At 36.6% G+C, this 23,133-nt stretch overlaps 1 protein-coding gene across 2 annotated transcripts in view; it reads left to right on the forward strand.

The window, feature by feature from the left end:
• CDH18 (cadherin 18) overlaps positions 1–23,133 on the forward strand; it is a 129,515-nt gene that overhangs the window by 71,720 nt on the left and 34,662 nt on the right. Inside the window, exons 3-4 of one of the 2 annotated variants that reach the window (XM_029084347.1) lie at positions 3,962–4,149; positions 10,423–10,676. In XM_029084347.1, the coding sequence (XP_028940180.1) occupies positions 3,962–4,149; positions 10,423–10,676 (442 nt within the window). The remainder of the gene's footprint in view (positions 1–3,961; positions 4,150–10,422; positions 10,677–23,133) is intronic. The other variant, XM_029084346.1, reaches the window with a different exon arrangement.

Here is a 23,133-nt window from a genome sequence, read left to right on the forward strand (position 1 = left end):
AGCCCATTTCTCCAGCCTGTCTAGATCCCTTTGAACAGCAGCCTTGCCTTCTAGCATACTGACCACTTTTTCCCAAGTTGGTATTGTCCACTCACTTGCTACGAGTACATGCAATCTATCGTTCAGGTCATTAATTAAGACATTAAATAGTATTGGCCACTGTTTTTGATTCTTGAACTGTTGTTAATTGGCTGCCAGTTGAATTTTGTGTTCATAATCATCAGACTTTGAGCCTGGCTCACTGTCCATTTATTTTCCATATCGGATCAATTTGGCTCATGACTGAATATTCAACTAGTTGTAGGGACAAGGAAACTTTCTTTACGTAGCACTTTGATAGACGTTTAGGGTATGGTGGTATTTTATGTTAAGGTAATCAGTTGCTGTGTTTATCAGTTTGCTAGCAGATAAACAAAGGCATTAGTGTATGAGCTGTGCTGTATGAATGAATGCATCTGTTGGTTCATCACCTAGCAGTATTTATCCTCATGTTACTAAAAATGTACCTGGGATAAAGAAATAACAAGCATGCCAAATATTTACTTATGTTTCTATTCCTTCAGTATTATGCTTCTCTTCCTTTCCTTTGTTAAGTAAGGTAATTCCTACTGTTCAAGAGGACATTATAACCTAGAAAAGTAAGTCAAAATTATCAACAAAATAGATTAATGAACAAAATAATGAGAATAACATGCTTGTTGAGTTGCATTAAATACTGTCACACTTCTTTTTTTGAGAGATTCAGGCAGAGAAATTGCTTTTCTGACAGTAAACTGCAGCATTATAGATTGCCTGTAGGCCAATTGAAATGAGAAGTAAATTGTTTTACAGATCAATAAATGGTTTCTTTACTATAATGGAAGATAAGCATGTAGTTTATTGAAAGAAAGATGAAGATCACCTATATGTATTTGAACAATGTTTCAATTAGCATACATTAAAGTTTTGCAAAGGGGTATGACTAGCCTATACAGCACATCAACTGGAAAAGACTATGTTTACTAATTTCATGAGCAAAGTGAGTGCATCTGAGTTAATATTAGCATAAAAATTGAGAACCAAATTAACTTCTACAGAATCTTGATCCATAAGCCAACAGGCAGCTCCTTTAGAACAATTTAGAGCATCCTCAAGACTGTTTGAAATTTCTGCTTTACAGCAGCTCCTGGAAGGCTGCAATGCTGGGAGCGTAGAACAGTCTGTTCAACTCAGGCCGATTTAGTGAAAGAGTTTTGATGCAGACTGGTACCTGATCCTCAGGGCTCCTAACTTCCCAACTAATTTTATAGGGTTGAGACAGACTCATAGCTTACAATAAAAAAATCATAAATTCACATTATATCCATCCCACATTATTTTTAATGTCCTATCAAAATTTATTCAGTGCCCAAGGAAATGTTCAACTGAGCCTTTAATCAGTTCCTCTACTTTGCAGTAATAAAGTTTACAATGATTTAGTGTTTAGTAAGAACATTTCCAGTTTCCACCACTAGTCTAAATAAATGTCTATAATATATTCTTCATGTTGCTGAATTTTATCCTCTTATGTGTTTGTTAGTTTTAGATAATATTGTTTATAATTATCTATTTGGCTCATGTCTGTATGAGACATCTTCAGGCTGTCTCTATGAAGCAGTGGTTAAATACTTGTTGGGAGACATTTCTTATGATTTCAGAGTTTTTACTTTTTAACAGTTTTCATTCCATTCACTTTTTGCAAACATTTCAGTTCTGTAAATACTGACAGATTAATGAGTGATTTCAAATATTTGTTTTGCTTGAAGTTTTAGTATTTTAGGATGTTTGAAGCTGGTATCAGTAAAATGATTTTCTGAAACAGATGGCTCACACTTGGGGTGTGATTATAAAGCAGAGTGTAGTGTCATGTGGTTATATTTGAACTAGTTTGACTATTTGGAAGTCTCTAATTAGTTCACCCTATCATACGAGTTATAACAGTTTCAGTTCCTGAAGTGGTTTGATTATATAACATATTCTTTATGGCCTCTGCATAACATATTCTTTATGGCCTCAACCTTTTCCTTTTTGAAATGCATTAGTCAGAGCAAAAGTGTCAAAAGACCACATTTCACATTTATTTTAGCAAAAAATAAATCCCATCACTGTAATTTTATGTATGAAGTAAGGCAACCAGCAATATGAGTGCCAGTTTACGTCATCTGTAGGCACGAAGCGTTGCAAAAGAATGCATGGCAGAGCATTTATTTTGAAATTTGTGAAGATGGCTTTTATATGCATATAAAAGAATTAACTCTGCATTTTATTTGAATCGACTACTAAGCAATTTTCCTGTTATATCAGTGTCGCTATTTTATTTTTCACATGGTAAATTAAACTTTTTCTCTTATTCTGCTGGACAATTCTTGTTTCCCTTGAGATTTCCCTAATACGTGTTAACTTATTTTTTGTTTTCCTAGGAAACTACTTCTTTTTTGGACTCACAAAGTTTATTGTACTTGTCCATCCTTCTCACACTACTATTTGTTTATTAATATTATGGTCTAATACTACAAAAACAATTCAGGACTATAAATAGGTTTAGGAACCATTGTGCAAGGAATAAAACAAATTTGTAATAAAATTGTCTATTTTCTAGTAGATGTCTAAAGTTAGTGAGATGTATTTTAGTGATAACATCTGTTCCCTCTGCAATTGCAACTTCTGTAGATGCATAATTTCTCTGTTCCATCCAACACATAGTGTTTTTCTGCCACAATGCAGGTTTAAAGTTTGTCCTTCTATGTGCTCACCAAGGGTACCTCTGCAGTCATGCTCCTGGTTTAAACTCAGCAAACTATAACATTAGCTTTGATATGTAGCATCTTCTGATCCACTCTCCTGCATCTCAGTGCTATGCTATTCCCTTCGCTATCACAGAATGCTTAAGAGGAATATAAAGGAAACTCTGTAGATTTTCAGAAGATATATGATAACAGAAGTTGCCTTTTTGCTCTCTTTCCTGTGTTGGTGGTTGGCTGGTAATGTAAACCGTGCAGACTGTTGGGGAGGGATTTAGATGAAGGGTTGTTTGGGGGGTTTTTCGGTATGTGCACACCTTCTATTGAATGTGTATCCTCCTTTCCAGTGCTGGTAGGTTTCAGCATCCCTGCTGTGTTACAACACTAGCATTATTGGAGAAAATTTGAGCTGTCCTTCTGCCCTAGTTTCAGATGGAAATTGAGGTTTATGCAATCACATTGTGTCAGTTTGCCACTTTTTTCTCCTTGTGGCACCTTTCTGTCCTCCAGGCAGCTTTGTACCTGAGGAAATTTAATCCAAAGGGATAGAAACAGTTAAGAAAATTATTTTTCAAAAAAATGTTTCATTTTCTAATGATTAACCTAACAGGTTATAAAAACACTGAAAGAAGGTCATAGTTGTTATGGATGCTTTTTGTGGGCAAAATTGTGTAATACTTTTATGTACTCATGTTCATGTTCATCCTTTACAGTGGACACCAAGTAAAATTTGTGTGCAAAGGGTTTTGTGCTGCAGCAAAAACAGTACAAAATTATAATTTTAAAATATTAAGGTTGATTACGTTTTTCTGTAGAAGAAAAATACATGCTGATTGAATGTTGCAAAATGTTGATGCAGTGCTGCAAAACTGATCAGATTTCAGAAAAACCAAATTATAAATATACAAAGACTCTCCAGTTCAAAAGTAATCTTTTGTCTACTCATTTAATAGTAAGTTGGTGAAGAATTAATTTCTGTGTTATGTGATGAACAGCAAAAATTAACTATGAAAACCAAAATCCTACATTAGATAATTTGAATTTTGAATACTGAATGAAAGCATCCTAAGTAAAATACAATTCTCTTTTGAATTCTTTCAGGAATCTAAAAAGTTCATAGGTTTATGTGTCAGTTGTGCACATTAAATATTTACTCAGAAGTGTATCAAGCACATAATGGTTTGATTTTTTCCCCCCCTCAGAACATTATCAACTATATGTTCCTGAATCAGCTCAAGTTGGATCAGCAGTTGGCAAAATCAAAGCAAATGATGCAGACACCGGTTCAAATGCAGACATGAAGTACACAATTATAAGTGGTGATGGCTCTGGGGTGTTTTCCATATCTACTGACAAAGAAACAAGGGAAGGAATTATTTCCCTGAAGAAGGTAAGCAGTAGACTTTGAAAGTTCTCTGTGTATGTAATTAAAATATAATGATGAATGCCGAATTAGCAGATATCACAATGAAAATATTTTACTGTGTAAACCTATTGAACCATGAACTTCAGAAGGGTAAGCTTCTCCACGTTGCTTCCTGAGTAATCTTTGCAGGAAAGGCAGGGAGAAAAGAAAATCAAGGAAAGAAACGGTTATTTAAATCTTCTGTGCTTTTTGAATGGTCATATCTAATATTTATAATAAGCTAAATCCTACTGAATTTTTGATTAAGATAGTTTAATTTTTTGAATGATGGTTTTGCACATTATCTTTCTTTGAAAGGAGTAAAATTTGGCTGAAAGTTGTACTGTTACCCCCAGAATGCATAAATCTTGACATAGAAAGTTTGTCTGCAGCAATTAATGTGTAATTCAGTTTTCATAGACTTTTTCATTCTTTGACTTTCTTGCCAGTGAGCATCTAAAGGGTCAAGTATTGTGCGCTGTGTAGTGTAAATGCTGACTTGCTTATAAAGCCTCAAAATGTAACTGCTCAAGCCATCATACAGTTGTCATTTATATAAATTTCATGTTTATCCCAGTCTATTTAAATTATTAATTATAAAGTGCTCTTGCCATTTACTTTCATTCTTAACTGAATTCCATGCACAAACCTAATTCCATAGATAATTTCATCTCCATATTAAGTCCTCTGAACTGAGTTCATAGAAGATGTTTCCTGAAGTGTCTGCCAACTTTTACTAATATTCTATGGCTAGATTTAAATTTATTTTTATAATAACCCAGAGAGATGGGTTACTATGTTTTAAGTAATATTTTTCAAACAACATTTCCAACAAAGGGAAATAATTTCCTTATTTCATTTTTCACTTGGACTAACAGACATCAATTAGCATTTCTCATGTGGATTTGTTGTTATTGAGTCTTGTAGGCATCAATTATACCCATGCAGCCTAAAAAATAAAAATGAATTTATATTCATATTTGATAATATGTATTCTGGGCCTGATTAACAGTAGGAGGAATGAAAACCAGAGAAGATGTGGGAAAATATAAACTATTATAAAGAACGTTATTTTTTTGCATCTTAACAGATAAGTATGTATGTAAATTTTGTTTTAACATCTTAAAAATATTTTGTAACAGAAGGAAATGTTATTTTTATAATTCATAACGATTTTAAAAAGGTTCCTATCTCTCCGAGTATCTTCAAAAATTTTAATTCGGTGTCTTTTATAAAGGTTGTGTAATACCCACCTCTTTCAGCCGCATAAAAGTAAACTCTGTCTTTTTTATACCACTGAAGTTATTTCCTGGTGGCCTTGACATATCTAATGCCATAATCTGTCATTTCTTTTTCAAAATGAGCATTATTCTCTGTTTAAAAGTTCACCGTGACAGTTGTTCATTAAATAGAACAGTTAGGCATATTGAGAACATGAGGCAGAAAGGAAGAATTTGCAACAGAATGAAAGAATCCATACATAAAATGTGTAAAATCACATTTCTTACTGGTTTTGGCTGATAAAATAGCTTCAGATAAATTTTCACTATGTTTTAGAATGTAACAAAAGCATATGTTGCTTATTCTTATACATACAATGACAGTGATTTGAATCATTTTCCCATCAAGACAAGAAAGAGTACATTTTGCTTAGGTAATGTTATATTTCAGTTGAGCAGAAATTCAGCACTTCAAGCTACATAAATTGATGTGGAGTATGTCCATTCTTTCCTCAGAGAAGTTATAATGTCCTTTTGTAGAGTACAAAAAGGTAATATCATTTTTCAATTTTTATTTTTTTTTACTCAGAACTTACATGCAATTTAGTAAGTATTTTATACAATGTGTACTGTAATTACTTTTAATTTAGATTGAGTTTGAAGTTGAATTACTTTAATAGCCTACACAAAACAGATAATGTCCACAAAGAACAGAATCGGTTTTATTTCATATATCAGATGCCAGGATCTTCCATAAAAGTAGAATAGAATGATTTATCCTCTTTCTAGTACTTCTCTGCAACAATGCATGGTAGGCACATCAGAAAAGCCAGAAGTAAATGTATCATTGTGTCCAAAGATTGAAGTCCTCCTCTTGAAGCCTCACTTGTTTGAGGTTCTGATGCAAAAATCAAATTTCTCAGCGCCTCCATGCTGGGTTGATCAACAGGCACGCAAAGTCTGTGGGTGTTGGAAGGAATCTTTTCTAGTCTCATTACAGGCTGACTCAAAACATCCGGTACTTTCATCATCTCCCCTATTGACAAGCTGTGTGGAGCCACCTGTCAGTCTCAAAGATCCTGTTACATAGGGTTGATTGCAAATTGTCAGGAAGGGTTTCCCCTTTGCCTCATGCAACTCCTTGTTTGAGTGGGAGACTAGAGGAAACAGAAAGAAAATAGCACAGTGAAAGCCATCACTGTCTGGATTATTCAGAGGATGGCTGGTCAGCGTGTTTCTCCCTTGTTGTGACTTTTGGAGAAGTATACTAGATCTTTCCTGACCTCAAGTCTGCAAGTATCATTCAGGCTTCCCAGAAGAAAAAATGAACAGCCCGTGTCTCCTCCATTTTGTATAATGGAACTGGAAATCTTCAGGAAGCAGCTATTTACTTACCAGAAAATTCTGCTACTCCTTTTGGGAGTCTGATATTTGAAACACAAACTGCATTATAATGAACAGCAGTATTTTCCAGTTAGGCTTGTGGCTGGTCGCTTGAGCTACATTTAGTATTTTCAGTTTTGCGTGAAAATCAGAATAACCAATGAACACATACTGAATAATGGTTATGGTAGGACATTGTGCTTTGGGAAAATAAGAAACATAAACAAAAATTCAGTGTTGAAAAGAGTATATTTTTTTTCACCTTTTCCTCTGATGTCCCAGTATCTGATTCTTTAATTCAGAGAAGCTATGGGAAGAAGAAGTAAAATTAAAGTAAAAAACTGATTTGCCTGTGATTGAAATGTCAGCTTTTTCTGGTTATCTGAATTAATTATTCTTGCATTTCTTGGCAGAAAAAAATGTTTGTATTGTCTGACTGAATAACTACACAACAGAATGAAAACAAGACTTTAGACTTTGCATTATTCTTCATGTGTTTTCTGGGAGAAATTAATCTTCCTACACAGCCTAATCCAATCATTGTCAGTATAAACTTAAGTTAATTTTCCAAAAGACATCATAGTTACAATTTGCAATCCTATTGTGAACTTGTTTTTTCTTAGAATATATATGCTACAGAGCAATGCAAATTACTAGTTATTATTTCTGTTCTCATAACAGAAATACAACATAAATTAGTGACAACGTCTGAGTTACAATTTACTAAACTTAGATTTCCTCGTGAATGGATTGAATTTCAGTGGTTTACTTAGCTCTTTTGGTTTATGGTGATCGATTTGTCAGGCTATGGTAAATTTCCATGCCTTTAGATTTTTTATTTATACATTCAGGAAAGGGAGACAGAGAAAGCAAAAGACAAAAAAGTCTCGTACTGTTAGAGTTACGAGAGTGAATTAATTGTCCTTCAGTACATAGAGGAGAAATCAAAGGAATGTATAGCATATATAAATCCTCACCAGCTATTTTTCTTACACATCATCAGTCAAATTTACTGTACATTTTATCTACAAAATGCACACTGACATTGACAAATCACATATTGAGTTCCTCATATTTCTTGCCTTAAGTACTACTTTTCCACTCTTTAGGGTAATAGGAAATACCAGTTTAGCCTTCATCAAAGGTTTGAATTCTTGTCCTGAGTTCTGTTCAGGCAAGCTGTCAGGTACACACAGAAATCATGATACTGGTCATAATGGAAGTCTGTCATGCCTGGAACAGGTTGCCCAAGGAAGTTGTTGATGCCCCCTCTCTGGAAGTGTTGAAGACCAGGCTGGATGAGGCTTTGAGCAACCTGATCTAGTGGAAGGTGTCCCTGCTGACGGCAGGGGGATTGGAACTAGATGATCTTTAAGGTCCCTTCCAACCCAAACCATTCTATGAGTCTATGATTCTATAATGTCAAAATACTTTCTGCTTTAAAAAAAAAAATAAAAAAATAAAAAAAATCCACGTTTGCAACTTCTTTTAGTGTGTTGCATGTGTTCTGACACTGTTGGAAATTTAATGGTAGTATATATATCTGTAAAACAAACTACTTGCTTTGCTCAGTGTAATAATGAATATTAAACTACCTATCCTTCTTATAAATTGTCTGAAACCAGAAGTTTGTAACCCAGTAAGTACTGATGTGTCTATTATTAAGAAAGACTGCTTTTGCTCAATGTAGAAACATTTAAAAAATCACAATCTGAAACTCTGAAATCTGTTCTATGACTGCATGGTCAGGCATATTTTCATGAAACAGATAGATGACCACTCTGCATGCTTTATGTCCTCTTGGGTTTGCTTGTTTCCCAGAAACTCGCAAATTTATAAAACTAACTTTATGAAAGTGCAGACAGACACTGTTAAAAGTTAAAAAAATTACAACAGGGATTCTCCTCAATACCTCTGTGTGTAAACAGCTTCAATCCTAAGTGCCTCATTATGTGGTAGCTCTGTCAGGTTTTATTCCCATTGGTCTTATCATCATTCCAGTCAGTCCTTATAGTCAGTATCATACAATTCTGGACTGAGAGACTGGCTCGGACTCTGCCTGGAAAGTGGGAACATGATAAGATTGCAGAAGAGTTCAGAAGAAACTGACAGTTCTTTATTTACACATTTATTTTTCTCCGCAAAATCAAGAAAAAGGTAGTTACTCAGATCAGAAACTGGGGTAAATAGGGGTTTTGCAGCACAGCAAATAATTTTTGCCATTGATTAAGAGTTTGGAGTTTAGTTTCTTAAGATGTTTAATGCATCTAAACTGAACTGGTATTTTTAAAAGCCATTTCAGTAATTAGAACTAACAGACAATATATAGAAAAAATAATTTCTCACATTAAATTCTTGATGGGCTGTCTATGAAAAGTAGTCAGTTACTTTAATTAGACTAAAGAAACCAACTCAAGAGTTGTGGTCCTGCAAACATGGCTTCCAGTAAAAACATTGCTTAATTCTGTATCTGCTAATGGAACTTCATTACTTGCACACTTTAATAGTTTAATAGCCTTTTAGTCCCCTCTACTACATACCTATCTGACACTGGAAAAGTTGAGAGTTGTGTGTCATGTTTATCTTATATCTTGCCTAAGACAGTGTAATAGCATGCTAATGTAGGGTTAAAATAAATATATCAAGTCAGTAAAATTAGGTCACAATAGTCTGAAAACCCGCTGAACAAAGGAGATGAAATTTTCACATGTGTAAACAGCAAGCAAGAAATGAGACTCCTAAGAAAGGAAGTGCCCATGCTGTGTGATATACGAGTCAGACCCCTGCTTCTTCCTTCCTAGTAGAGAGGTAGGATTCCTAGTAGGAATCTATTGATTTAAATAACAGGACAATGTGCAAGTGGCACTTCTAGTGGATGGTACAGCTGGGGATGTGCCTTCTATTGGGTTTTACTGGAATATTAGGCCCTGTAGAAGGCAGATCGCCAGCTGCAGACTTTCTTCCCATCTATCACTGCATAATCCATTTGCAGCGCAGCAGTACATGGTGAGACAGGCTGGCAAGCTGTGTCTCTCATTGTTGCTGGTGAAGAATTGAAAAGAAAATAGTCTAGAATATAGGGAATGCACCCTTTCTGATTAGAAAAGCACACAAGCTCATGTTTAGGCTTTTCTTTAAGTTCCTTTCTCTTATAATAACTGAATTTTCCTGCAAGGAGTTGCTTTTTTTCAGTTGAGGATTCAAGAGAAGAGATGTCCAAAAGAATTTGAGTATCCCTAACACTGTCTATTAAACGTGTCAATTAAAAATATGAAGTTAATTTAATTTAAGATACGTCAAGCTGTAGCTTTTTCTGTATTTAGCATTGACGAATATAAATCGAAAGGAGGTAAAATTCAGAGACTTTACATTATCAGAAGAAGAATCTGATGCTCATTCTAAACCCTGAATTTTTTTAAGAACTGGTACCTTGTTCACAATTCTGTTGTAGAGAAAACCTGAATCTATCTTGCTTCATGTATATCCTTCTACTTACAAGGTATGGTAATGGCTCACAGAATATCACAGAATATTATCCCTTTCCAGTAACGTGAAGAAATGTGGTTTATGTTAAACAGAAAAGATGCAGTTAGCTTGCTAGCAGGCTAAACTGAAGCACAGCATGGTATTGATAAAACATTTTTTCTGCCAACAGCCACTTAACTATGAAAAAAAGAAATCATATACACTGAATATAGAAGGAGCAAATACTCACCTTGATTTCCGCTTTTCGCACTTGGGACCATTCAAAGATGTAACAATGTTGAAGATCATTGTTGGCGATGTGGATGAACCTCCGCTCTTCACTATGCCTTCCTATGTCATGGAAGTTTATGAAAATGCGAAGATTGGGACTGCTGTTGGTACAGTAACGGCACAAGATCCTGACGCTGCCAACAGTTTAGTGAGGTATAGTAAGTCCAGATTCTTCTGGATTTAATTCCACTTGCTAAAGGTTTAATGAGATCTGGGATGTATGAAATTATGTCTTTTATTTTATTGCATAAAAGGAAACGTAGGTCAGAACAGTGTCCTGATCAGTCTGTATGGATTAGGCTTAATAACGTAATCTTCATCCTTTTGTTGGTTTGCACTAAAATTGCCATCTAGCCATTGCTCTGAGCAGAGGTCTGTGTGCAGTAGTTCTTGTAACAGCACGTCTCCAAACAGCACACAGAACACTGTAGTTTCCCCAGGTGCTTGTGCAAGACAGGAGCTGGTTTAGGTACCTCTTTCCTCACAGACATGCAACATAATATTTGCAAAATTATGTTTGAGGAGGAAGCCAATATGCATCAGTCTTAGTAGGGTACCAAAACAATAGAATGAGTTTAATAGTGCACCCCACTGATGCTGCTAGGGATATGTCATGTCATCTCCAGTTGCCAGGTCTAGGGCAAAGAAAAGTGCTTAGAAGCAAGCATCAGATACATCATTTGAAAAATAAATGAATATGTAACACACTAGGAAGGAAAGATTTTGATAGTCTTTTTAATTAAATTAATTCTTAAAGAAAATGTTCTCTTTAAAAAGAAAAAGAAGGAAAAAAAAGGAAGATTTCTGTATTACTGCTCTGTCCAGAATACTTCATCATATAATAACAGAACTGGCTTGGAAATAGGTCATGGTATGAACTAAGGAGCTGAAATCAAGCTTGAAATACCCCCACAGCAAGCTTGAAAAAGCATTGATGCCAAGAATATACATATGGATATTAACTTGATGACTTCTAAATTTAAGAGCATTTGAATTTAACCTTGAACACTGTGGTACTGGATTTGAATTTATTACTGGTTTAGAGTAAATTTTTCGGTTACATTTTTTCAGCTTTAATAGGATCTAATGACATTTTTTACTGGCTTGATTTGTGGGATGAGTTGCTTTCTAAACTGTCATATAGTGTGAGAATTTTGTGGAACAGCACACGAATGTTTGTCTCAAAGGTGTCAGTGGATTTAAAATGTTTCAGAAAAAAAACTTCTTCATGAATACATATTTAATGCTATTCCTTTTTATGACATAATGGTATAGCCTTTGTGGAAATGATATGAGTATATACTTGGAAAACAGTTTTTCTTAAGCTAATTGGGCAATTTTAGTCTCTTGACTGATTTGAAATCTGCTGGATATGTGTAATAGCCTTGGTAAGATTAAACAATTTTTGCAGAACAATGAAAGCATAAGGTTTTTATGGTTCTCTTGTGCTAATAGTCTAAGATTCAAAATGTTTCGTGTCAGACAGTCAATATATACAGTTTCTCAGTGGCAAGTTATTGCTTTTGAAAAATTGCCACTATGATATTTGTGTCTAAATCATAACATAAATGAGGAAAGTTAGCTAAAAATAACTGCCAAGTGCCTATGGCTTTAATCCTGTAATTCTGAAACAACAGCTAACACAGTCAAACAGATTAGCTGTCATGGTAGTTTGAGAGTAGGAAGGACAAGTGTAGATTTGACTAGTTTCTCCATAATTCAGCCATCTGTGGCCCCTAAGAGTTTTGTCTAGAAAGGGAAGTAGCAGCAGTTTGTGCATAGACTGGGAAGGCCAGAAATAGGTCTTCTGAGTGAAACAGGCAATAATTTGGAGATAGGGGGATTAGAAGGAAAAATATTTCCAAATATTCTGCTTTTTTTATTGTCCTATTTTTTTCCAAACAGAAATTTATAACCAGTGACTGAGGCCAGAATATTAAATATCCATATTAGTCAAATAATTGAGGAGAAAAATTGTCCTTATTTTTATCTGTCCTATTTCCCCTCCCTTCCCCCACTGACATTTATTTTTGCATTGTTCCTTCTATCTCTCTCTGTTCCAATGGGGAAAAAAATAAAGTGCTAGCAAAATGTACCAAATCATGAAGCTTGGAAAGGAGCCAGCCCTCAGTTGCGTTAGAGGGGTTTGTCAAGGGCAGTAGCAGCTCGGATATCCTTGACATATCATTATACTGTAACTGGGCCCACTCTCTAGCCAGGCTTTGTCCATCCCGCTGGAACTGACAATGAGTATTGTTTGTGAGCGTGCGGGCTTTTTATGAAGTTACTGATCCTCTAAGGCCTGGACTAACACATTAGTACATTGGACTCTGAAGAAGCACCACACTGGGTTGATGTGCCCTCAGGTTCTCCTTGAGCTTCCTCCTGTGGGAGGAGAAAGGCTGCTCTGGGAATGGGCACCTTTAGCCCCCTTTCCCTCACCTCAGTTCACACACAAACACCTCCATGGTGCAGAAGGGCTTTGTGTCGTTTCAAGAGCCACAGCTTGGGAAACTACGAGTTGGAAGTGGTGCACAACCTGAGATGGAGGGTCCTGCCCCACGCTCCTCTAGCAATGGCAGGCGAAGGAGCAGCTCGGAGGAGGCTGATTTTCTCAGAAGTGTGTACACAGTGCCCTTAGGTCCTTCTGTGCTGGTTTGCAAGAAACACCTCCACTCTTCCTCTGAAACCCTGATGAGACTGAAATATAGTTTGAGGGTAATGACATCACGTCTCTCCTTCCTTTCCACACAATTTCAAGTTCATTCAAAATAAAAATAGTGATCATAAAAATAAAACCAGGAAGATTCAACATAACTTTCTTAGAAAGCACAGGTCACAGTCTCCAGGGAAGATAGCTACAGATAGGACTTGCACAGCTGATCTGTGTGGAGCCGCGGAGTCAGAGTACCGGTTCCTCAGCCAAGTGGCTCAGATACATCTCCAAATGCTGTGTACTCTACAGGACGAGCTACAGAGCAGCAATTTGCTTAACAGTTTTTACTAATCCACTTGTGCATCCTTTTCACTTTATGAGGACGCTCACTGCTGTGTGTGAGATTGATAAAGCATTAGAAACACACAGTTGCAACCATATAATTTGTTTGTTGTCCAGCTACTAAAAGGGATACAGTGCAGTGATTTGTTCAATGCCCAATTAAGTAACACTTTATTTTGATGGCAGGAATGATTCTTATAACCAAAATAATGGCTAGAGGAGTAGTTACAGTAATTAACAGTGATGAAGGGAAATACTTTTAAAAATGAATTACTTGAGCTAGAACACAAAAATAAATAGCAGCCTCTATTGTTATCGGTAGAGAGGGGTCTGAAGGCTTTTTTCTCCTTATTTCCTCACTGCAATTTCATCACAGTGATTTCAGCTTGTTCCTGAGCTGAGAGTCTCCAGAGGGCACTGTGTTGGTGCCAGTAATTGTACTACTGTTTTACTTTTTCAACCCAAGCAGAAGAACCTCTGTAATAACAAATGCAGCTATTAAAAGGTTTCTTTTATTCAGACGTTATCTGGTTGGCAATTTGGGCTGTTTTAAAGGATTTTTCTTTTTAAGTTGACTTATTTTTTCTTTAAATATATAAAAATGCATTTTCAGGGAAACTTTTTGAAAGTGCCATGTTTTAAAATAAAAGATTATTATTCCATGGAAATATGAAAAGTAAACATAATCATAGATGACATAAAAAATAAAGATATTAAAACTCCCATCACATATTAATTTTAAAGATAAAGTTTTTTCAAGTGTTTTGAAAAACAGCTATTTACTTTAAAAATTGTGTTCTAAATCAACAGAAAATGTTTGAAATCATAATTCATTCACAGGGATTACCGCCTTGTTGGAACATTTATAAGAAACTTTCATTGCACTGCATCAAGTAGCCTGCTTCCATACCAAAATCTTTTGTTGCTTGCAAAGATCAGTGTTAAGCCATGTCTTATCATAACATCTGGTGCACAAGCAGGTCTTGAAAATTGCCCATACAACATGAAAGAAAACATGACTATTAAATGCTCTAATTATAATTTTTTTCATTATATTATTAATTTTAAATCTCTCCATACTAACTTAGAAATGAACTTCTTTCTTCCTGAACTCGTACACAGAAGACTTCCGTTGAGATTAGGGATGAAAACAGCCTTTAATTGGCAAGTTGCATATGTGCACTGGGAGCAGCCCTAGGCTGCTGGTGCTGCCTCCGGGCTGCAGTAGCGCCTGTGGAAACCCTGTCATCTTCCTGTAGGCGATTCTTGGGTGGGGAGTCTGTCCAGCCACAACGCATACTGCTGGTGATCCTTGGAGCTTTCTGACTGCATCTGGTCTGTTTTCAATTGAGAGGTTTTCAGAAAAATAATGTTGCTGTTGTTCCCCAAGCCTCCTCCAAGTTAGTGATTCAGAAAAGAGCGAAAGCATAGTTTTAAGACCATGATACTTTGAAACTCTTGATATAACAGTGAAAATAGTTGCATGATATGGGCAAGCTCCCTCATATTAATTTGATCTCAGTTTGACACTGTCCTATGAGGAACTGAAAGTCTTTATTAACACTCAACTCTGGTTAAGGGTAGTTTTGGAGAAATAAGTGCCATCTTTGTCATGCAGTGGTATAGGAGGCAAATCAATGATTTGAGCATTTACTATGTTTGACTTAGGTAATTTGCATTTCTGGTCAGGAATGATCTCTTCCCAGCTATTTAACAGAAGACTCCTGACAAACACGGTACAGGAACTGATGAGCACTCTGTGTGTGATGGTAGTGTCAAATGATAAGGAATATAAGCACCTTCCATTTTCAGAATGATGACTATCATGGCTTGGTTAAAAAATAACCTTATATTTTGTTGGATCCTTGGAAGGTTGTGATTAGGTTTTGTTGTATTAATACATTGGAATTCAAATCATTTTTGTGTCAGACTCTAACCAGCCTGTAATCTACCTCACTGTAATGAATTCTGTTCTCTAGGACTGAAATTGATTAGCTGTAGGAAACTGAAGTAGTCTTAGTGCCTTCCTGATGTCACTAGAAAATTAACTTCTTTCTTCACTGTGCTCTTGGCACTACTGCTAAAAAAGCAGTAAAACACAGAAGAAATAAATATGAAACATAAAGGAGCAGATGGTTGTCTTTTATAGAAAACAATTGTTTTACTTTCAGGAAAGGCAGAACCAGCCAGCCAACAACAAAACAATAAAAACAAAGTAGCAAACAAAAATAACCAAGGAAAGTCAGAAAAAGCTTTTTTTTTTCTTTTTTCTGAATATCAGACTGATCATTTGTGCTAAGTTAGTGAAGAATACAAGTACAGTCTCAGCCCAGATTCTGGCTTCTCACTTTTGTAATGGTTTTATGATACTGCCTTGTAAAGGATAACATCTCATAATGGTTATAGTACATGTATATACTAATGAGTACAAAAATGTGCTTTCCAACACCATATCTGTTATCTAGAAGCTATAATTAATTCAAAGTTGCCTTACCTTACTTTGATTTAGATTGACAGCCTTATCTTCCTTTCTTTCAGATAGAATACTGAAAAAATAATGAATTACAAGTACATAGGATTATAATAATTAATGTCATGTAGGAAATTATTCTTCAATTCCTGCATCAGGCAGAGAAACTTATTTTAACTTTCGCTGCATTGGTAGTAAAATACAGACATGAGTTCAGTAATTACTGGCATCAGCATTTGCAGTCATGTTAATTTTCAGTAAATGGTATTTCAAGAGGAATGTACATATATAGATGAAAGAAAATACCCATGGAGTTTCATGCATTCCTGTTACTATTTCTGAGAACCTTAAAGATATAAAGTGTTGCAGAGCATTCTGGTTATAGACTATTTTTCTAATGTAAAGTTTATATTTACTAAGGGTAGAATAAAACCCAGACTTTTGATTTAAACTCAGTCACTCAAATTTTGGTCAGACAGTATCAGCATATTAAGTGGAGAGAGGTGCAGGAGAGAGCTGTGTGAGGAAATTGGGGTGGGGAGGGACTTGAAAATTGTATCTTTTTTTTTTTTCTTGCTGTTCTCTGAGATCAGTATCAGCTCCTACTCTGCTCTCCCTTACTGTCAGCAGGGAGAGGGGATAAGATTGATCCGCTGCTGCAAAATATAAAAGTCTCTTCTCCTGTTTGTATTTGTTTGTCTTACTTGCTCTTTGAATGTCATCTAAGTGGCATAAGGTCAGTTTGCTTTCTGCTCTCCTGTGCACAGGATGCTTTGTTAGCTGTGCTTAGGGCACCCTGCTGAGATCAGTGCCATTGTGCAGAGCAACCATCCCTCCCTCACATGCCCGATGGGGAAACACCCCCTGGATCCTGCCAACCCTGCAATTGTGGACACAAAGGCAGACATCTGTCCTCCACTCTGCTCAGACCCTCAAAGCATGACACTGTCATAACCCTGTGATCAACACCTACAGAAACACACTAATATCTTCCCAGGGTATGTGAATGGCTCACAGTTAGCAGAGAGAAGCTGTGTCCTTCTCTTCCTCCTCCTCCATCTCACCTCCTTCATTCATTTGCTCTCTGTATTCCTCCAGTAGTTTTTTTCTAGATTGTTAGTAAATCAAAACAGAAAAAAGAACACCCTATTTTGAACAGCTGGAGAAAGAGAGTATTTTTCTCCAATTTCTTCTCTGATTGTCCGTCTTCACAGGGAGGAACAATTTTTAAACATTTCTTTATAGTGTTGAGGTAGGAGGTCTGTTGCTGTTTTTTAGACTGAGGCCTCAAATTATTTTTGATTCTTGTCAAACTATGTGTCCCAGACTTCCCACTAACAAAAGTGTCTGTCCCTCTATGCAGGAACTAGCCAGCTGTTCTTACTCGGAAGAATCCAGCTCAGGATGGTCAAAATCTCACAGCGACCAAAACCACCTCTATCCCTCGCTTAGAGCTGTCAGATAAAAAACTGGCAGATCATCTTTGTGTTGTGACTCTAAGAGCCTGAGTTTTCAAGCCAGGGCATCATCTTTACGTTTCTAAAATTTCCACTGACTTCAGATTATTTTATGTTTTTAGGAATCGGCTTTCATATCTCAACAGCTCTGTAGCATAGTCTTTTGATAGGATAATTCAACTACATAAATCTATCAGTCTTGGTTTTATTTGGTTTAGTCTCTAGTATGACGAGGGACGGGGGGAGATAGTATGTAAGTAGAATACCATTATTTAGCTGTTAAACCTTTTAGGAACAAGAAGTAATTCTTATGTAACACTGCACTTTTTGTCTTAGTAGCACTGGAGTCTGCAGGAATCTGGAATTGTTAATCTCTCTGAATAAAAAAGCAACTTTGATATAACAGTTTTACCATCAACACATCTACTTGAAATGCATTTGGACAGTTGTAATCCTCTGAAGACATTAATAATGTCAGGGAAAGAACACAAACTTTATCTTGCTTTGACTTCTGAAGTATGCCTCTAAGGTTGTGGGCTGTTTTTAGCCCACATTTACTGGCAGAACTAGCTAGAAAAGATGGTCAGTGGTTCATACACGCAGGCAGAAGTTGTCCACTAGAAAAGATGGGTGTACAGAAATGGTTTATTTCCTTCAAATGAACAGCATTCCTATTTTCCAGTGTCCAAGATGAGCAGTGTGCTAGCAAGGCACAGGGGAATGGAATGAGAACAGGAGCAGGAAGCTAACTTCTGCATGAAATGCAAACCAGTAGTGGCTGCCTCTCAGAGGCTTTGCTGGGAGGAAGTGGTTCACTGCTTGCAACTCCGCTGTGCCTCCCGGCATCTGCCACCTGACATCTCCAGGATAAGGAGAGGGAGGGATGCCACTTCTGCTGAGCTGAGTTTTCAGTATTGAGAGGTGAGCCAGGAGTCCCACATGGGAGACAACAAAGTACTGCTGATCAGCTGATGGATGTCAGCTGGCAGCCAGTGCCAGACCTAACTCAGGGGGTTCCTGCAAGTGCTCCAAGAGGAACAGTATTTTTCTCAAAGTTATGCTATGCCTGCCTGAAAAGAAAGCAAAGGCATGATAAACAGAGAGATCACCTTCTCCAAGCTATCTTCAAATGTATTTCATTTTCACAACTGGAAAGTACAGTTAAAGGCTGTAGTTCTCAGTAGTAGTCTTCTGCTGAAGCACTCTGGAACATCTAATGTCTCATTAATCTACCAGACATACTGCAGGGAGAAAATTGGTTACCTGCTGTTTTGTCAGCCTACTCACACTTCACAATTGCTTTTCTCTCCTGGAGGAGTTTGTTTGAACTACGAGGAAATAGATTGGACCTCAAAGGGAGGCAGCATAGTCCAAGACAGTCACAGCAACAGAATGTGTTCCCACCACCTCATTTGACTTCAAGGGGATGCTGCTGGCTGCCAAGGTTATGAGAAGTGCTGCTGTCAGGAGGCAGAGAGAGAATGCAAGGCAGGCCCCCAAAGTTATGGCCAGGGACCATTTCTTGTTGCTCTCCAGCTGCCCAAGCCCAGAGAGTTGCAGCTGATCAGTTCTCTCTCTGGTATACATACCTCCCTCCCTCACCCTGTGCAGTCATTGCTTACACTTTTTTTTCTAAGGTATTTTTTTAAAAGAAAAAAAAAATATATAGTTTGAGTCTGAGCATCTCTTTCTGAGAAGAGCTTCTTTGCTTAAGTTTTTAACTAAACAGCTTTGCTTATAATGGCATTTGATTTCTAATTGATCAGTTTTTAGATGGTGTGAGTAACTGGTTTGGCAGAGGATTTGTCCTCTTCCCATGACCTTTTTAAAGTGCTTCTTGGTAACCAGTTTGACCTACTATTAGACAACTGGCTATTTACCTGTGTCTCAGTACAAAACCCCAGAGAAGTACTGTGATCTGTGAATCCACGTCTGGTTGAAATCTGGCTTTGAAAGTTCATTAGGAATAGCAGGGTTTTAGCAAGGGTGGAAATTTGTAACGGAGTTCTTGTTTGCAGTTGGTAAATAGGGTAATAAATAAAAATAGTATAATGAAAGGATAAGCTAAAGACTTGATTAAACAAAAAAAAAAAAAAAGACAAGTTAAAAACTCAAACCCATTTAAAAACTCAAACTCAAGGCTGTTCCTTAAAACACAGTGACTGGAGACATACTGGAATAGTAACAGACTGTGCCCCTTGTCTGTCAAGTGACAAACTGATGTTAATATTATCTTAAGACTGAATAATTTAGAGAGAGAGATTCTGAAAATACTTATGGGTTTTAATATCAGAAGTGCTCCTAAAAGGTTTGGAAAACATTAACGTTCCTAAACTCCTTTAGCACCTTTTAAAACTTCATGTTTTTAAGCATTCTCTGTGTTATTAGAGCCTGACTACTTTAATAGTGCAAACTGATTTATATGTTGAGTGCCCTTCTGCCTAAGGCCCATCTTGCTTATCATATTTCTCTTTATTTCCTAATTAACGCAGATGCTTTTAGTTTTTGATAAAAATGGTGAGAATATCTGTCGCCACTGAACCACTGCTTTACTAAAAGGCAGGAAGTGAAGAATGAAGTCACAGACGCCAGGGACTTGCATTGGTTAGAAGCAGGAATAAGGACATGGATGGAAGCTGGGAATGTCCTTTTGTTGAGTGACTCCACGTAATACAGAGGTGGCACATGTTGCATTTCCCAGTGCTAGCAGGATTGAGTTTTGGTATTTAATTTCCTTCAGATTCTCTTCAGACAGTGTGACTAATAGGTTTTCTATATTCATGATCCTTTTTAATGTAGTTTCTTCAAGATTGGTTTCTGCTGCTGGTTTTGATGTAGTTTATGGAGAGCTGTTTATCTAGGCATGTCTTGTTATTAACTCTCTTTATTAAAATGTGCCATGCAACTCAGATGTGCTGATTTAATGGTTAAAAATATGCTAAACAGTCGACTGAATTAAGATGAAAATTCATTTTTGAAGTAACTCTTTGAAATTCAAAACTTGCATTACAGCTTTTTGTGATCTAGGAAAAGCATTTAAAAGCAGCTCAGGTGAGGTGGAGGGAAGAGCAGGAGGGAAGGGTATGACTATTTTTGTTGCCATTATTATCTAGCTGAAAGTAAAAAAATTGTCTCTGGTGTATGGTATATTTAGGGATATACCTGGTCTCTATTCTTAATATGCAGATAAATCAGTGACTACTATTTATAAAGGCCTAAAATGTTAAGCACTTTGTAAATAAAATGCAACTTGTTCTAAATGTCCTCTTACACGTGGTAAAAATGAGTGGCTCTATCAATGGTGTTTCTTGTACAAAATATTTTTAGAGCACTTGGGAGCAGTGCTTTGGACTAACATTCCTAGTTCTTCTACTGTGTGGGAGTTTCTTCTGTAGCTTGTTTTACTTAGACCTTAATGAAGTGCAAATGGCTGCTTTAGATATGATACACAAAGCAATTTTAAGAAAGAATCTTGAGTAATGAAGGGGAACTGAACATTATAATAATGGGAAAGCATAAGAAAGGGCCACTCATTTATTCATGATCAAGAAAAATTCTGTTCAGCTGTGAATGTTTCAGTATATCTGTAACTAAATACACAAGCTAGCACATGAAAATGAAGTGCTACTGTGGAAAAAATAGAAACATTTTTCGTTACTCTAGTATCACTAGAAGCAGAAGTACCTTTACTCAGAGGGAGAGGTAATGATTTGTTACAAGTCACACACACATGAAAGCAGCTGAGTATTCTTCCTGCTTTAAGTTTTTCTCATTTACGCCCAATTTGAAATCCTGTCTATTTTTAAGTTACTGTCTACAAATAGTAAATAGCCCTATTTTTATGGTTCTGTAGTCAGCACAATACTGGCTCAGAGAGTAGTCAGTATGCCTGATGTTGTTAATAAGTAAACAATGTCCACAGGGATATACGTTTGCAGGGACAAGACTCTTGTATCATAAACTGTTTTGGATTTGCAGTACATATTCCATAAGAGCAGGATAGTGAAGCTTTTTTATTTTTTTTTTTAATAGCAAATAATTCCTGTCATTATCAGGAGACCCCTAGAGTAAAGAAAAGCAAGGGTGTAGTAGGAGAGAAGGAATTGTCATTGCATACCCGATTGTAAGCTCCACCAGTAAAGTGTCCTGCTAAGGTCTCCAAGAAAAGTGAGGGACAATTATGCTTCCTGTGCTTTGGCTGCCAGCATTGCAGTTCATCATATAAAAGATGTTTGTGTATGTGTGCCCTGTCCATCTTGTCCTACATAACCAAACATTCATTATTTCTACTTTAATAGTAGTATAGTCAAGATATTCCAACTATTTGTCATAGCTCAGGTTCCCTACAGTGCTGAGCATAAGATATAAAGCATGGAGGGATTTCTCCACCTGAAGCATGTTTCTTCTGTACAAAGTTCAAATCTCAACACAACTCCATGGCAAGCATGGCAGCTTTATGGACTTTTTAGAGGTTGATGCCACTCTGTATCCAAAATTTTTGTAATTACTAAAACTTAAGGCTAGCTGTGCATATGTGAGATACAACTTCTCCGCTGCTATCAGAATCTTTCAAAACATTTCTATAATAAATATACACTTGGAGAACCTGAAAATCTGTGCTTCATGGAAAACTGAGACCTGCAGAGTCACTGGAACAATCAATTGTTCTGAAATTGAAAAGCAAATCCTAGTTCCCAAATAAAGAGGTGTGTGTAGCCTGGGCCAACACTGACACATAAAATAATGCCAACAGGATAGTTGTGTGGTCCTTTTTTGTTTGTTTGTTTTGTAATGGGTCCTCAGAGGATTCCAGTATTCCTCAAAAGTAACATAAATTTCCTTGTTTACCTATAGCATTCAGCGTGTTGTGATCAGTGACTGATGGATGTTGGTTAAGAGTTTGCTTTTAATTCATCTCCTGAGTTTACTGAGCACTGAGAAGCGTACCAACTTTTGGAAATGTGTGTGCAATGCCCACTGTGATTCAGCAATTAGGAATTCAGCAATTAATTTGTTATTTTTCTGGCAACATCATTGTTTTGATCTTTTTATCCAATTTGGGACACACTGATTAAATAATGTCCTCTGAAAAAATATTTCCTGACTTATATTCTTAAAAATGGTTGCCCCATCCACTACTTAATCAAGATCTTGCCAGTCTGCTTTCAGTATAGAGACATTTTGAGTGTTACCTGTTTGAAGCAACTTCAGCTGCCATCTTGCACATCCAAACTGTCTTTATTGAGCACTTTTGGAGTATTTTAGAATGAGGTGTTCTCAGGTGTTGGTAGTTAATGAACCGCAATAGGTTCTGGCTGTAGCTCAGATGGTTACAGCAAGTTAAATCCTCACTCTAGAGAAACATAAAGTGGGTGGGAACTGAGGTCTGCTGTCTCTCCAACAGCACGCACAGCCAGATGGGAGCTGTTTCATTCTTCACAATGTCAAAAGGAAAGATGGGGAACAGGCAAGAAGGAAAGATTTTCTAGCCTAGTTTTGGCTGCTTTGATTTCCTGTGCCTGACCTACAGTTCTTTAATTGCTGAAAATACAGGAAGCATGAAAAGAAAATCTTGAGTGCCACAAGACAAAATAGCATATTGTAAGGCAAATATAAAATATTCTTGCACGTGGGACCGGTGAGTTCAGGTTCTCTGCAACAAGGAAGATTTAACCTAAGTCATCA

The sequence above is a fragment of the Antrostomus carolinensis genome, unplaced genomic scaffold (assembly GCF_000700745.2).
Source record: "Antrostomus carolinensis isolate BGI_N321 unplaced genomic scaffold, ASM70074v2 scaffold8123, whole genome shotgun sequence".
NCBI lineage: Eukaryota > Metazoa > Chordata > Aves > Caprimulgiformes > Caprimulgidae > Antrostomus > Antrostomus carolinensis.